Below are 17,338 nucleotides of genomic sequence, written 5' to 3'. Positions count from 1 at the left end.
GTGTGCCGGCTTCCAGGACACAGTCTTGCTCTTTGGTTGGTTGTTTAAATGATTATATATTCCTGAGTGTTTTTGTGTAAAAACAAAAAAACAACAACAGAGGGACTAGAAGCAAATATTGTTAAATGATGACAGATGGAGGGGGTCATATTCATTACAATTAAATGAAATATAATAGTATGAGTGTAAACTGATGTTCTTCCATATACAGTATCACTCAATTCACAATAAAAACTTGAGAAAAAAAAAATACATAATCAAGGGAACCTCTACCGCTTAAGTCTGAATTCTGATTACACTACAATGAATTTTCTAAAAAGTAATGTTCAGGTAGGATACAATTTTTGCTTACATTATGGCAATTATCATTGCATTTTCATTGTTCCACAAATGGGATACATTAAGAAAAAAAGATCAAGGAAACATTTCTGCTAACATCAAATATGTCAAAGAAAATATAATGCTTGTTGCTTTTTGACAACCAAATAGTTCTAAACCTATTTTAATCCATTTGGGATGATAGTAATATGTAATACAAATATTGATAGTGTATCAGCCTGAAATGTTCAGCTTTATAATGCTTACAAAATATACTACTACCATGCTGGAGAAAAAAATATATAAATATAATTTCAAAAGGTGGGGGGAATCAAGAAGCTGTTTCCACAAATAAAGTTTATCTACTTAAAAAGCAAAAAAAAAAGGGTGGGGAGAGGGGCTATATGCACAATCATAGTGCTGCTATAGCAGAAATAACACAAGTGGGTAGCTTTAACAAACAAATTTATATTCTTACAGTTAAGGAGGCTATCAGCTTTAGAGGAAGCTTCCTCTTTCTGTGGGCTCCTTATCCATTCATCTTCTTTTCCTGGTCTCCTTGGTGATCGTCCTGTGATACAGCTTCAAACTTTCCCCATTTCTGCTTGCTCAGTAGCTTGTTTAACCTCTTTTATATCTCAGAAGAGATTGACTGAACACATACCATGCACTAATACTGTATCATCAACAAAGAAAACCCATTCTCACACGGGATTACAACCACAGATATGTTGTTGTTAGGTACCAACTCATAGCAACCTATGTACAACAGAGTGAAACACACTGCCCAGTCCTGTACCAACCTCACAATCATTGTTACTCTTGAGCCCATTGATGATACCACAAAGCCAGTCCATTTCATTGGGGGTCTTCCTCACTGATCCTCCACTTTACCAAACATGATGTCCTTCTCCTGGGATTGGTATCTCCTGATAATATGTCCAAAGTATGAGAGACAAATACTGGCCATCCTGGCTTCTAAGGAGCATTCTGGCTGTACTTCTTCCAACACAGATTTGTTTGCTCTTTTGGCAGTCCATGGTACTTTTAATATTCTCCAATATCATAACTCAAATGCATCAATTCTTCTATGGTACTCCTTATTCATTGTACAACTTTCACATACATGCTATGAAAATATCATGGATTGGGTCAGTCACACTGACATCTTTGCTCTTCAACACTTTAAAGAGGTTTTGTGCAACAAAATTGATTATGCAACATGTCATTTGATTTCTAAACTGCTGCTTCCAAGAATGTTGATGGTTGATCAGAGAAAAATGGAGTCTTGTACAACTTCCATCTTTTCTCCATTGATATGGGTTTTATTTATTGGTCCAGTGGTGAGGATTTTTGTTTTCTTTATATTGAAGTGCAACCCATACCAAAGGCAGAGTCTTTGATCTTCATCAATAAATATTTTAAGTCATCTTCACTTTCAGTGAGCAAGGTTGTATCAACTGCATATCACAAATTGTTAATGAGTCTTCCTCCAACCCTGATGCCATGTTTTTCTTTATATAATCCAGTTTCTCAAATTATTTGCTCAGCATGTTGTTGTTGTTATGTGCCGTGGATTTGGTTCTGACTCTTAGCGACCCTGTACAGGGTATCCAAGGCTGTAAATCTTTACAGGAGCAGAAAGCCTCATCTTTCTCCCGTGGAACAGCTGGTAGTTTTGAACTGCTGACCTTGTGGCTCGCAGCCCGATTCGTAACCACTATGCTACCAGAGCTCCTTATTTGCTCAGCATACAGAGTGAAATAATATAGTGAAAAGAATACAACCGTGACACACACCTTCCCTAATTTTAAACCATTCAATATTCTCTTGGTCTTTTCAAACTGCTTCTTGGCTTATGTAGGGGATCCTCATAAGCACAAGTGTATACTCACTCTCCACAATATTGTCCATAGCTTGTCATGAGCCACACAATCTTTGCGTAGTCAATAAAGCACAACTAAACATCCTTATGGTATTCTCTGCTTTCAGCCAAGATCCATCTGATGTCAGCAATGATATCCCCCTTGTTCTATGATCTCATCTGAATCTAGCATGAACATCTGGCAGTTCTGTATCATTGTACTGTTGCAGCCATTTAAAAATTATTTTTAGCAAAATTTTACTTGCATGCAATATTAAAGATATTGTCCAGTGGCTTCCACAGTCTATTGAGTTGTCTCTGTTTGGAATGGGCACAAATATGGATCTCTTCTAATCAGTTGGCCAGGTAGCTGTCTTCCAAATTTCTTGGCATAGATGAATGAGTACCTCTGGTGCTGCATCAGTTTGTTGTAAGATTTCCACTTGTATTCCATCAATTCCTAGTGCCTTGTTCTTTGCCAATGCCTCAGTGCACCTTGGAATTTTTCCTTCAGCATCATTCACTCTTGTTTATATACTACCTCTTGCAATGGTTAAACATAGACCATTTCTTTTGGTTTAAAAAAAAAAAAAATCAAAGTAACTACATCTGTGAAAAGAGACAGTGGAAAAGCTCTACATCATCAGTCAAAACAAGGCCATGGGCAGACTGTGAAACAGACCATCAACTGCTCATATATGCAACCATACATAAAAGGGTTAGAATTCATTAAACATTTTGGAGGAGAACAATACAAACAATAGCAGCACAGAAGTCGGCATATTACATATGAGAACCTCTCTCCGGTACTGGCTAAGTCCTTTGGACAAAGTAGCTGCAGAGTCCTTTATCAACAAGAGGGAGATGGGAGGCCACATGCTAATAAAAGCCAGTGGGTTGGATGGAAATAACTGCAAAAAAGAAAATAAGACCCAATTCTTGCTCTGACTGGTGAAGCGGGTCACATTGGTTATCTCTGGAATTAGTCATGGTTGTAGACAAAGTTATGTGATCCGGATGGGTGCTGCAGGATGATTTATATTTATGGGTAATGTACTCTGTTCAAACTTGGGGATTCATGCAGTCATAAAAATCACATCTTTAGGGTACTGGCAAGTAGAAAATCAGGGCACAAAATTGTGTAAATAGTTTGAGGTAAGTTTGGGTGAAAATCATTTTCTTAAACTTTTGACAGTAGTGTAACAGGTTAAATTATCTTATTTTTTTGAAATCTCTTATTGGGTACAAATATTATACTTTCTAAAATATAATTTGTGGAGCTTTTTATCCAATGACATCTGGGAAATCGGAGGTTCAGAAAATGTTTTATTAACTGCTCCAAAAAACAGACTGGTTAATTACTTTGTGTCAGGAGCTAAGCTTTTCACAAAGAATCTGTCTTCATTTTTTTGGGCTGCTGTAACAGAAATACCACAATTGGGTGAGTTTACTGGACAGAAATCTATTTTCTTACAGGTTGGGAGACTATATCTACATTCAGGATGCCAGCTCTACAGAAAAACTTGCTCTCTGCATGTCAGCTCTAGGGGAGGGTTCTTGTCTCTTTCTAGCCTCTGTTCCCTTAGTTACTTGTTGGTCTTCACAGTGACCTGGATCTTTTTCTTCTTCTCACTACCTAAGTAGCCCTTGTGGTAAAGTGGGCTACAAATTGGGCTGTGTAAAGCAAGGTCAGAATTTCAAACCCACCAACTACTCCATGAGGCTGTATGCTCATGGATTTACAATCTCAGAAACCCAAAGAGGCAGTTCTACTCTATTCTATAGGACTCCTATGGGTCAGAATCAACTTAGAAGTAGTTGGTTTCTTGGATTTCTCTGTACCTAATCTTCTCTTTTTATATCTCAATGGTAATTGACTTAAAACTCTGGTGTAGTGGTAGATTACACATTGGAAAGCTAATCACAAGGTCATCATTTCGAATCCACCAGCTGCTCCATGAGATAAAGATGAGACTTTCTCCTTCTGTAAAGATTTACAACCTTAGAAGCCCTATATGGGGTCATTATGGGTTGGGACCAACTCGATGACACACAACCAACCACAAAATGCAAATCAAGCCATATACCCAAATGGGAGCATATTCATAGATATAGGAGTTTAGGACTAAAACACAGATTGGGGGTGGGGGACACAATTCAATCCATACCAAGAAACTAAGTGAACATTGGGTGTGAGTTCAAAGTCTCTAGATGAAGGGTTGAGGATGCAGCTGAGGTCAACTAGACAATGACCCAGGAGTAGTAAGTGAAAATGGAGTTTCTATTATGAGAATCTGGGGAGGGAATGACAGTGTCAGAGTGAGGAATCAGTCAAGGCTTCACAAAGGAGGTGACATTGACTTGTATGCTAAAGAGTAGGGAAAGGGGACAGGCAAGGCATCCTGGAGAGGTGGAATAGCACATGGTTACTAGTTTCTTAAATGAAAAAAGGCATTGTTGTTATTGTTTTTAGTTACCATTGAGTCTGTTCTGACTCAGGGCAACACCAGGTGTGAGAACTGAACCGCTCCATGTGGATTTTCAAGACTGACCTTTCAGAAGCAGATGGCCAAGCTGCCTTCCAAGGCACCTCTGGCTGGGTTCAAACTGACAGCCTTCCAGCTAGTAGTCAAGCAATTAACTCATTTGTGCCACCCAGGGGTCTAAGAAAGAAGTGTGGTACCATAGGATAAGCACTCAACCTCAAAGTCAGTGTGAACTGCAATGTCAGCAGTTCAAACTCACCAGCTGCTCTTCAGAAACCCTGTACAGAGTCACTGCAAGTCAGAACGATCTGACAGCACTTAACAATAACAGCATGCTGAATATACTCCCACTAAAAAGGATGATGTGTTCTTATGATTCTGTTAGAGGCACAGGAATGTGAATTATGGCCAAAGGACTGATCATAGCACAACATTTTGGCCCAGAGAAAGTTCCAAGAGAATTATCCCCTCATAGTTAGTTCCCACTTAAGACTATCATGTCCTCTAAGAGTTTCTATGTTCAATCCCTTAAGAACAATTACAAAAAACCACTCCAAACAGCATGAGTGTCAAATCAGAATGCACACTAGAATCCTCAGTGAACAAAAAGAAGGAAAGAAAAACAAAGCCAGAGTCCCACTCAGAGATTTGTATTCAATTGTTCCAGGATTGGCCCAGCATCAGTATGTATTAAAATCTCCCCAGATGATACTAACAGGAGGCCAATATTTAACTTCACTGTTGTAGATTCAAGGACCCACAGCAGTTAAGCACTTGGCTGCTAACTCTAAGATCGATGATTCAAACCCCCCAGTAGCTCCATGAGAGAAAGATGAGACTATCTGCTCCTGTAAAGATTTACCATTTCAGAAACCCTAAATACAAGTTCTTCTGTGTCTTCTAGGATCACTGTGAGTCTGAATGGACTCAATGGGAGTGGGTGGGGTTGTTGATACAGACACTCTGGTAGCAGTGTTTAAGCACTTAACTGATATCTAAACGTTGGCAGAAGGAACCCACCAATTGAGCCTTGGAAGAAAGATGTGGCAATCAGCTTCAGTAAAGATTTTCAGCCTTGCAAATTTTATGGGGCAGTTCTCTTTGACCCATTTGGTCACTACGAACCAGAATCGACTCTACACAACATGTTTAGATTGAAATTGTGAGCATTCCCAAAAGTGAAAAGAGAATATATTGGCTAGCTAGAGCTTTTAAGGACTCCTGGTGTGGCACTGTGGATAAATGTGCTGGACTGCAAGGTCAGTTTGAACTGTAAGGTTGGCAGTTCAAGCTTGCCAGCCACTCCTTGAAAACCCTATACAAGGTCACTATAAGTTGGAACCAACTCCATAGTACTTAGCAGCAGCAGCAACAACATAGCTTTTTAAATGATTTAAACTTTATCCTCTATGTCATCTATTTTATAATACAGAATTAAAACCAAATAAATATAAACCAGGTTGCAGATAAGTCAGAGTCCATTGGTGGGTATCTATTGTAAATATTTTGTCTAAGTTCCTTACAGACATTAATAAACAGGTTGTTACATTAGAGTAAATTGGCAAAGATTTCTATACCTGTTGATAGATTGAGAGTTCATAATTCTTTCATCACATAGGACCTGTCATCCTGCCAATCATTTTTCTTAGGGCCCCTTTCATGTCCTTATTCCTCAGGCTGTAGATGAAAGGGTTCAGCATGGGGGTCACCACTGTGTACATCACAGTAGCTACTGTGTCTTTCTCAGCTGAGTGGGAGGATGAAGGGTTGAAATACACAGCAATGATGGTGCCATAGAAGAGGGAAACCACAGCCAGGTGGGAGCCACAGGTGGAGAAGGCTTTCCACTTTCCCTTTGTGGATGGGACTCGCAGCACAGCACAGGTGATGCAAATGTAGGAAACCAGGATGCAAACCAATGGGGCCATCATTATCAGAGCCCCCTCAGTAAGAATCATCATCTCACTAAGATGTGTGTCAGAGCAGGAGAGTCTCAGGACAGGAGTCACATCACAGAAGAAGTGGGGGATTGCATTATTTGCACAGAACGAGAGTCGAGCTATCATCAGGGTATGCAATAAAGAATGCATACTGGCAGTGATCCACGATCCAGCTACCATCAGAGCACAGAGCAGATGGGTCATCTTTGTTGTGTAGTGTAAGGGGTGGCACACAGCCACAAAGCGGTCATAGGACATCACAGACAGAAGCAAATTGTCCATGACCGCAAATACAACAAAAAAATATAGCTGTGTGATGCACCCAGAAAAGGAGATGGACTGAATCCCAAGTATGTGATTGGTCAGCATCTTGGGGACAGTGGTGGAGGAAAAACAGACGTCCACAAAGGACAGGTTGCTGAGGAAGAAGTACATGGGGGTGTGCAGGCGGGAGTCTGTACTTATGGACAGGATGATGAGCAGGTTTCCCAGGACTGACGCCAGGTACATGCACAGGAAGAGCACAAAGAGGAGTTGTTGCTGGTGCTGGGGCTGCCTGGAGAGCCACAGGAGGAGGAATTCAGAGATACTTGATTGGTTTGATCTACTCATGTGTCTAGTTCTAGATGCAGATGAGAGACACAAAGTAGAAACCTAGGAACTGAGGGTTCAGATGGGACAAGTTAGGCTCCAGCTCTGGTCTTTTTTTTTCAGGGTTGCTCAGTTAGAATTTCTCCCAGTCCCTACCCCATCCCTTCTTAGATGATACTGATCCCACTTGAATCTTCCTTTTGATACTATAAAACATAACATGTAGCACATACACAGAAGTACTCAGCTTATCCCTGTTATTGTGCATGACCCTTTTAACATTTCTTCATGCCTTGGTTGCTAATAAAAAGACAACAAAAACAATAAGTTATTACTGGGTTTATCTCAAGATCCCACCAGTGGATTCAAGACTCCTGTCTTTGCTCCCTAGATCTGTAAGATTTAACAGTTGATGTTCCTAGAAGAACTTCATGCATTAATAAGCAAATATCAAAAAGTCTCCTCTGCTGTACTCTTACCTGGGGGAGGTTGATTCTGTCGTTAGCATGTGTTCTTCACCTCTCTATGATTGCTCAATGATTCTTTCTATGGTGGGTATTAGATAGTTTTGATAATATAGGCAGGTCCTAAACAAATGAGAATCAGTAGGGGTTCATGGTTTTAACTCTCTGTGCAGGAAGATGTTTGGAGGAATCACAGAGCAGGTATTTACAGAAGTTTCAGTGACCATTGGAGCCAGATTCCCTGAGAGCCTCATTAGAGACAAGAATACCTAGTTTTTGGCCCCTTTGGACCAAACACTGATGTAACTCCTAAGTCAGAACTTGTAGTTGAAACCATCTTGGAAACGACAAGTTCCAAACAGAATCCCCCTGGGGCTCACATCACATCACTTTGCTGATCTGGGATTATGTCTACTGATTTGGAAATTAAGCTCAAGAATACTTTTCCTTTTTCTCAGAAACTTGGGTTATTGCTGTGTTGCTTGTGTAAACCTGTTTTGTTTTTGTTTTTTTGTTTTTTTGGTTTGGGGATGGGTGTTTTTTTTTTTTCAGATCTGATCATCTGCATAGGCTTATTGATCTACCTACCAGTTGGGACACTGTGGGCACATTGCAGAGTTGTTCTTAACCCTTGAAAGCATATAGTGTAAAGGATAATCTCTTTGTAATGGGCTGAGGGGAGAGTATAGGGAGACATCAAGAAGAACATAACATGTCATTACTGAAAAATTTCAGGGTCAGGTGTCTAGTTGGTCATACTGTGGTGACTCTTGTGTTGCCGTGATGCTGGAAGCTATGGCACTGGTATTTTAAATACCAGCAAAGTTCCCAGGGTGCTCAGGTTTCAGCAGAGCTCCAAGATCAGGACAGAATAGGAAGAAAGAAACACAGACTACTTCTGAATGGTTGTTGTTGTTAAGTGCCATCGAGTGCCTTGTCGAGTCAGTTCCACCTCATAGCATTAGCCACTGGAAACCTTATGAATAGCAGCAGAACCAAGCAAACCTTTAGGACCCTTACTATGCAATCAAGCACAATTTGAAATGCAAAGAGAGAGACAGCAAGATGACACACGAGGCAGAAAACACCTAGCCCTACAGGAACTCCATCTAGGGTTGAGAGGTACCACTTCATCCCTTGTCCACCCATGACATGAGGTCCTTGGCTGGCAGAAAAAACTACAATTTGCTCTTCTCTGTGTCTGGCAACTTTCATGGTTTTTACCTTTCTTGGTTTTTGTTTATTCTTTCTTGCCGTTCTTCTTCTCTTTACTCTCCCTTGTTTTCTATCTCTACTTCCATTTTCTCTTCCTTTTTTCTGCTTCTCTTTCTGAATCACTGCTACATCTTTCTTTTATTTTATTTTCTCCCTTTGTTTTTTAAACTATTTTGCAGTCCCTTTCCCTTTTACTCATTCCTCTCCCTAATTATGTTCAGTTCTTTTCTTTTCTCTCTTATTTTTCTTTTTTTATTTTCCTTTCACACTTTTTTCTTTTGGTTTTTTATATTCTTTTTCTAGGTATTGCCTGTTTGCACTCTCTTAGAGGTGGTTTGTTTTTTTTTTTTTTTCATTGTTTGTTTGTTTTCCTTTTCTCTTGCATGTGTGTTTTGTCTTCTTGCATCACCCAGTAGGGGAAAGCAGTTATGCTCAAATGGCTCAGTCACAAATGTACACTCTAGAGCCCCACCCACAGGGCAAAAGCCAATACCAGTTGCTATACACCAGATCAATGACAACAACCAACATCAGCCAAACCCAGCCTAAACTGAGCTGCACAATGAACATAGAGTAGCTCACAAACTTCCATCTTCTAATCATACCCACCAGGATGTAATTGGTGAATATCTAAGGATACACCAGCATACAATCGTCAACATAATAAAAATACAACAATACCACAATGTCTTGAAAAACAGCACAAAATTTCTGTTCATACGAAGTAAAAACATACAGTGGAACAAACAAGTGATAGAGCTAGAAAATGTTTTTGAAGGAAAAAGAATTCAAGAGGATGATATTTATATACCTATAAATGTTTGACAGAAATATTGAGGGGGGGAAAGGAAGAATCCAGAACAAACTACAGGAACAATGAAACAACATAAAGTATTGAATACAATACAAAACCTGTAAATAGAAATTCAGATGATTAAGACTAAGATTTCAGATATCCACAGTACACTGAAACGGCAAAGGAGTAGACTCTAACATACAGGTGATTGGAATTCCAAATAAAAATAAACAAATTAAAGCACAGAAATGATGGCCTAAGAGCTGTTGGAAGAAAATTTCCATAACATCATTAAAGACAAGAAGATACACATTCAAGAAGCTGAATGATCAGACCAACAGAGGGAACCAACAGCCACCAAAAGAAAAGAAATAATAAAGATTAGAGCAGAAATAAATGAGATAGAAAACAGAAAAACTATAGAAAGAATCAATAGGACAAGAAGCTGCTTCTTTGAAAGGATTCACAAAATTGACACACCATTGGCAAACCTAACAAAAGAAAAGAGGGAGAAGACACAAATAACACACATTAGAAACCACATGCATGATGTCACAACAAAACAAAAGGATATCAAAAGGATAATAACAGAATACTATGAAAAGTTGTGCTAAAACAAATTTGAAAACTTAGAAAAGATTGATACTTTTTTAGAAAAACATGACCTACCTAAACTTACAGTGAAGTAGAAAACCTGAACAGACACATAACAAAAGAAGAAATTGATAGGTCATCAAAAAACTCCCAACCAAAAAATGTCCAGAGCAAGATACCTTCAGTGGTGAGTTATTTAAACATTCAGGGAAGGATCTCTCACCAATTCTACTCCAGTTTTTCCAGACTATAGAGGAGGATGGAAAACTTTGTAATATATTTTATGAAGCAAGCATAACCCTTATACCAAAACCTGGGAAAGATGTCATTAAGAAAGAAAATTCCAGACCAATATCCCTCATGAACATAGATGCAAAAATTCTCAACAAAATCCTAGCCAACAGAATGCAGCAGCACATCAAAAAGATAATACAACATGATCAAGTGGGATTTATATAAGGAATTCAAGGATGGTCCAACATTAGAAAAAGAACATAATCCACCATATAAATAAGAGGAAAAAAAAGAAAAGAAAAGAACCACATGATCATATATATTGATGCAGAAAAGGCATTTGACAAAATCCAATATCCATTCCTGATAAAAACACTCAACAAAGTAGGAATTAGAGGGAAATTCCTCAACATAATTAAGAGCATATATAAAAAACCAACAGCCTACAATACTCTCAATGGAAAGAAACTAAAGGTCTTCCCTCTGCGAACAGGAACCAGACAAGGATGCCTTTGTCACTACTCCTTTTCAATATTGTGCTTGAAGTCTTAGCAAGAGCTATACGACAAGACAAGGAAATTAAAGGTATCCAAAATAGCACAGAGGAAGTAAAACTCTCTCTATTTGCAGACAATATGATCCTATACATAGAAAACCCCAAAGACTCAGTAAAAAAGGTACTAGACCTCATTGGAAGATTCAGCAGAGTGGCAGGATATAAGATCAACATACAAAAATCAGTTGCATTCCTCTATACCAAAAACTACAGCACTGAAAAGAACATTATGAAAGCAATAACATTTATAATGGCTGCCCAAAGGATGAACTATCTAGGAATAAATGTAACCAGAGAAACAAAGGACCTATACAAACAAAACTACAAAACACTACTACAAGAAACCAAAAAAGACCTACAAAAATGGAAGAATGTACCAGGCTCTTGTATAGGAAGACTTAACATTGTGAAAATGTCAATATTGCCCAAAGCAATTTACACATATAATGCAGTCCCAATCTAGATTCCAACAACATTCTTCAAAGAGATGGAAAAAACAATTACAAACTTTATATGGAAAGGAAAGAGACTCAGGATAAACAAAGCACTGCTTAAGAAGAATACGGTTGGAAACCCGACTTTTAAAATTATTATACTCCCTAACTTTAAAAATTATTACATAGCTACTGTGGTCATAACAGCTTGGCACTGATATAATGAAAGACAATGGAACAGAATCGAGAATCCAGAAATTAATCCATCCACATACAGCCAACTGATTTTTTTACAAAGCACCTAAATATATCACATGGGGAGGTGATAGTCTCTTCAACAGATGGTGCTGGCAGAACTGGAAAGTGATACGCAAAAGATTGAAACAAGACCTTTACCTTCACGCCTTATACAAAAACCAACTCAGCATGGTTTAAAGATATAAATGTGAATCCCAAAATTATGAAGGCTATCAATGAAAAAATAAGGACAAATGTGAGGGCTCTAATTCAGGGAATACATAGACTAGCAAACATTTTGAAAACGACACAAACAAAAGTAGACAAAATAGATGATTGGGAAATACTAAAAATTTTTAACTTTTGTGCATCAAAAGACTTCGCCAGAAGAGTAAAAAGGGAACCCACACAATAGGAAAAAAATCTTTTTCAATGACACATCAGACAAGGGACTCATTTCTAAAATACAAAGGAAATTACAACACCTCTACAAGAAAAAGACAAATAACCCAATAAAAAAAAAATGGACACAGGACATGAACAGACACTTCACCAAGGAGGAGATCCAGGCAGCCAGCAAACATATGAAGAAATGTTCACGATCACTAGCCATTAGAGAGATGCAAATCAAAACAACAATGAGATATCATCTCACACCAGCACTAACAGCAAAGATCAAAAAAGTAGAGGACAATAAATGCTGGCAAGGATGTGGAGAGACTGAGATGCTCCTGCATTTCTGGTGGGAATTGCAAAATGGTCCAACCTCTCTGGAAAGCAATATGGCATTTCCTCAGAAGGTTGGAAATAGAAATACCTTATGATCCAGCAATTCCTCTACTAGGTATTTGCCCACAAGAAATACAATCCAGACATAACATGAGTAGGTATATGCACACCAATGTTCATAGCAGCACTATTTACAATAGCAAAAAGATGGAGAGAACCTAAGTGCCCATCAACTGAAGAATGGATAAACAAACTGTGGTACATACACACAATGGAATATTATGCTACCTTGAAGAACAACAAGGAAGCTGTAAGCTATCATATAACATGGATGAACCTAGAGGACATTATGTTGAGTGAAATTAGTCAGTCACAAAAGGAGAAATACTGCATAGGACCACTACTGTAAAAGATTAAGAAAAAAAGAACCCATCCAAAGGGGGGAGGGATTCTTTGCTGGTTACTGGGATGTGGGGAGTGGAGTGAAGGGAGGGAGGGGAAGGTGGAGCACAGGGTAGGGAATAGACACAGGATAGTTTTGGTGCTGGGTAGGGCAGCAATAAACAAGAAGGGGGAGTGGAATGGAAGAACAAGGCAGATGAGGAAACAATTAGGCAGGCTTACATGGGCAAAGTTGGACAGAAGTAAATAATGATGTATGCACAACCTTGGAACAACAGGGCTCCAGGATACAGAGATTGACACATGGTTGGAATGGGCAAAAGGGGGGAAATAATGTTAAGATGTTTGGCTGTCTTTTGAATCTTGGTTTCCCTGGCTTACCATTATAAAATATACACTTGATGGCGAGAGAAAGGAATAGCCAAAAATGTCACCATAGAAAGCTTGTAAGTCTGTCTTCTGCCTATAACTGATTGTTGTTGTTATGTGCTGTGGAGTCGGTTCCGATTCATAGCAACCCTGTACAGGGTTTCCGAGGCTATAATCTTTATAGGAGCAGAAAGCCTCATCTTTCTCCAGCAAAACAGCTGGTAGTTTTGAACTGCTGACCTTAAAGTTTGCAGTCTGATTCGTAACCACTACACTACCAGAGTTCCTTTATAACTGATTGGAATACCTAAAATGGGGCTACAATATGCCCAGTGAAGGAGGCTTCCTGGGGAGCCTCTGCATTACATAAGACTATAAGTGGAATCCTGAACCACATCCAGAATCTTCTGAGGTGAGAAATTTCCACTGGAAAGGACAAGCTGACCAGCCTGAAGTGGCTAGAAGAATAGAAGATGATTCTTACAAGAAAAAACAAGTTGCTCGCCCAGGAAACATCAAGGCAAGTTGTCGGGTCCCCTCAGGGTAAACCCCCTTCCAAGACTGAGACTCAATGGGAATACACGAGGTCCTACTGGTGACTATGTTGGTCACAGATAAAGGGAAGTGAGGGAAAAACAGCAATGAAGCTGCGAGCTAAGACCAACCATGTTCAATAAACTCCTTTGAACCTGGGTGGAGACCTGGTTGGCCAGCAGTTTGGTAAGACCTGGGGACTCTTGGGCCCAGAGCCAGTGACATAGCCACAGAGGACTAGAGTGGAGAGTGAAGTGTCCAGCTGATAAGAAGAGAGGGCATATGCACAAGAACACCCACACTTACAGATAATACCCACTTGATCTGGCTTCAATGGCTGGATGATCAGAGCTCAACTAGAAGAAGAAAGAAGATGAAAAAAATAGTAATCTGATACAATTTGATGAACTTGACCTACACCTATGGAAGCAGTAGCTCAAAAGAGGGAATAAATCCTTACAGCAAGGATCATTCCCACCCTCTTGATACACAGGGTAGACAGGGATGGGCAACTTGGACATTGGCTACCCAAAATGGGGGCAGGGGCTACAGGGGCAAGAAGTGATGGCTTACAAGCTTTCAAGAGGGAGCCTAGATCCAGAGGGTACAGAGGAAGATAGAATCTCCACTGAGTAGTATCCAATCTGTCTGGGCAGGACTGATGAAAGGAGATGTAGATAGCACTCATGTAGTACAATAGTGACTAATTACTTTCGGAACTGACTGTGAGGGTTGGAAATGTAAATGTAGACAGTTTGTAGCAAAAGGAGGGGAGCGGTTGACTTTGCAGTCCTGAAGCAGAGGTCCCTGGGACCATCAAAGGAGAAGAGCGGAGTGCAGGACACTCCCCAGAGAACCAGTGATGCCAGAGATGGAAGCAGAGATGATGACGTGGAGGGATGGAGTGGCTGAGAACTCTAGACCCAGAGAGGGAGAGGGGCTGTGTGCTGATGACCAGGGGTCAGGCTTGCAGGGTGTACCATTTGGTTGGTTGTTGATGCATGGAGGGATTGTAACCATGGCAATGAAACGATATACAATAGGATGAATGTAAAACTAATGTTCCCCCATGTAAACTATCACATCATTCATAATAAAAACTTTAAAAAAAGAAGATGCTGAATGTTTTCCAAACAGGATAAACCCTAAAAGAAAATCACCAAGACATAGCATAATCAAACTCTATGAACTCAAAGATAAGGAATGAAAAAAAACTATGTTACCTACAAAGGAGAACCAATAAGGTTAGACTCTGATTTCTCAAAAGTAACCATTCAGGCAAGAATGCAAAGGCAACCTAGATACAAAACTCTGAAAAATATTGCCAACCAAGAATCATTTACTCAGCAAAACTGTCCCTCAAATAAGTTAGAAAATTAGAAATTTCCAGATAAAAAGAGATAAAAGGAATTTGTAATAGCTTGACTAACTTTACAGAAAAATACTAAATGGAGTCCTTTGGACTGAGAATCAATAATAGAAGACAACAACCTGAGATTAACATACATGACAATACCATCCAGAATTCAATCAGATATAGAAGTATCCAAAGTAAAAAAAAACAAAAAAACAAAAAAAAACAGTTTGTTAAGTGCCAGTAAGTTGGTTCCAACTCATAGCAGCCCTGTTATAGGGCTTCCGAGGAGTGGCCGGTGAGCTTGAATCACCAACCTTGCAGTTCAAACCATTTTTTCAGTCCAGTGCATTAATCCACAGTGCCACACCAGGACTCCAAAGCAAACCTACAAGACTTGAAATAAGGTACCAGAGATATCAGTTTATAATGAAGACAGATACAAAGCAAAAACAGGGAAAAGTTTAGTTTCAGAACTTCCAGTTGGCAAGAAAGTCAAGTCGATTTAAAGATAAAATAGATAGTTACAAACTAGGGAAGAAAATAATAAATTACAAGGTAATCTCAAATAAAATAAATACACCGTCACATCAAATCAAGAAAAGGGGGAGACCATGAAGATCTGGTAAACATTAAAACAAAAGCAAGGAAGAAATTGACAAGAAAATACACAAACTTGACAAACTCAAAACACAGAATGATATGAAACAAAGACACCAGCAGAACCAAAGAAAACACACAGCACAGCGACTGCAATCAATTCCTACCTACTGATAATCACCATGAATGCCAATGGATTGAATACACAAGTCAAGAGACAGAGAGTAGCAGAATGGGTAAGAAAACAGGATCCTTGAATATGCTGTCTACAAGAGACACTCCTTAAGCGCAAGACAAAAACAAATTAAAAATCAAAGGATGGAAAAAAATATATCAAGCAAATAGCAATTAAAAAGGAGCAAGAGTAGTAATATTAATCTCTGATTCTAAAGGCTTTAAGGCAAAAACCAGCATAAGAGACAAAGACCATTATCTCATGATTAAGGGTTAAGTGAACAATAGAACATAACCATAATAAATATCTATGCTTCCAGTGAAAACCTCAAAATACATAAATCAAACTCTACTTGAACTGAAGAAAGAAATAGACAACTTGGCAATAATAATAGGACATTTTGATACACTATTTTTGATAAAGAACAGAACTACTAGGAAAAAACTCAACAAAGACACAAAAGAACTAGAAAAGTAATCAGCTTGACTTCATAGGTTTATGCAAAGCTCAACCGAACAATGGCACATTCTTTTCCAGCACACATGGAACACTCTCCAGAATAGACCATATATTAGGCCATAAAGCACGCTTCAATAAATTTCAAAATACTACAAAGCATCTTTTCAGATACAAAATTAGAAGTCAAGAATAGGAGAATGAAGGAGGGAAGGGAAAACCAAATATATGGAAACTGAACAACACCCTACTTAAGATGTACTGAGTAATTGAACAATAGAAAAATTCCTTGAATTAAAACACAATGGGCCGCCGCTCCCGAGGCCGCTGCTGCCGCCTTCGCTGCGCAGTCGGAGCAGGAACCGCGGCCGAGAGGAGGGAGGAGGAGGAGGAGGTGGTGGTGGAGGAGGAGGTGGTGGAGGAGGTGCCGGACCCGGGGGATTGTCAGTATTTAAACAGACCATAACATGCGTGAGTACAAGCTAGTGGTCCTTGGTTCAGGAGGCATGGGGAAGTCTGCTCTGACAGTTCAGTTTGTTCAAGGAATTTTTGCTGAAAAATATGATCCAACGATAGAAGATTCCTACAGAAAGCAAGTTGAAGTAGATTGCCAACAGTGTATATGCTCGAAATCCTGGATACAGCAGGGACAGAACAATTTACAGCAATGAGGGATTTGTATATGAAGAATAGCCAAGGGTTTGCACTAGTATATTCTATTACAGCTCAGTCTACATTTAATGACTTACAAGACCTGAGGGAACAGATTTTACAGGTTAAGGACACAGAAGATGTTCCAATGATTTTGGTTGGCAATAAATGTGACGTGGAAGATGAGCGAGTAGTTGGCAAAGAACAGGGTCAGAATTTAGCAAGACAGTGGTGTAACTGTGCCTTTTTAGAATCTTCTGCGAAGTCAAAGATCAATGTTAATGAGATATTTTATGACCTGGTCAGACAGATAAATAGAAAAACACCAGTGGAAAAGAA

General features: G+C 39.2%; 1 protein-coding gene and 1 pseudogene across 1 annotated transcript; one reads left to right on the top strand and one right to left on the bottom strand.

Moving 5' to 3' along the window:
• Positions 1-6,278: 6,278 nt before the first annotated feature.
• LOC102825183 (olfactory receptor 1361-like) lies at positions 6,279-7,220 on the bottom strand. Its single transcript, XM_006873991.1, has one exon. It carries the CDS (start codon positions 7,218-7,220, stop codon positions 6,279-6,281), a length of 942 nt encoding a protein of 313 aa, XP_006874053.1.
• A 9,595-nt stretch (positions 7,221-16,815) lies between these two features.
• Positions 16,816-17,336, top strand: LOC102824804 (annotated as a pseudogene).
• The last annotated feature ends 2 nt before the right edge of the window (positions 17,337-17,338 follow it).

This window comes from Chrysochloris asiatica, unplaced genomic scaffold (assembly GCF_000296735.1).
Source record: "Chrysochloris asiatica unplaced genomic scaffold, ChrAsi1.0 scaffold00257, whole genome shotgun sequence".
Lineage (NCBI taxonomy): Eukaryota > Metazoa > Chordata > Mammalia > Afrosoricida > Chrysochloridae > Chrysochloris > Chrysochloris asiatica.
Note: the sequence above shows the minus strand (reverse complement) of the source record. Positions and strands in the feature narration are given on the sequence as shown.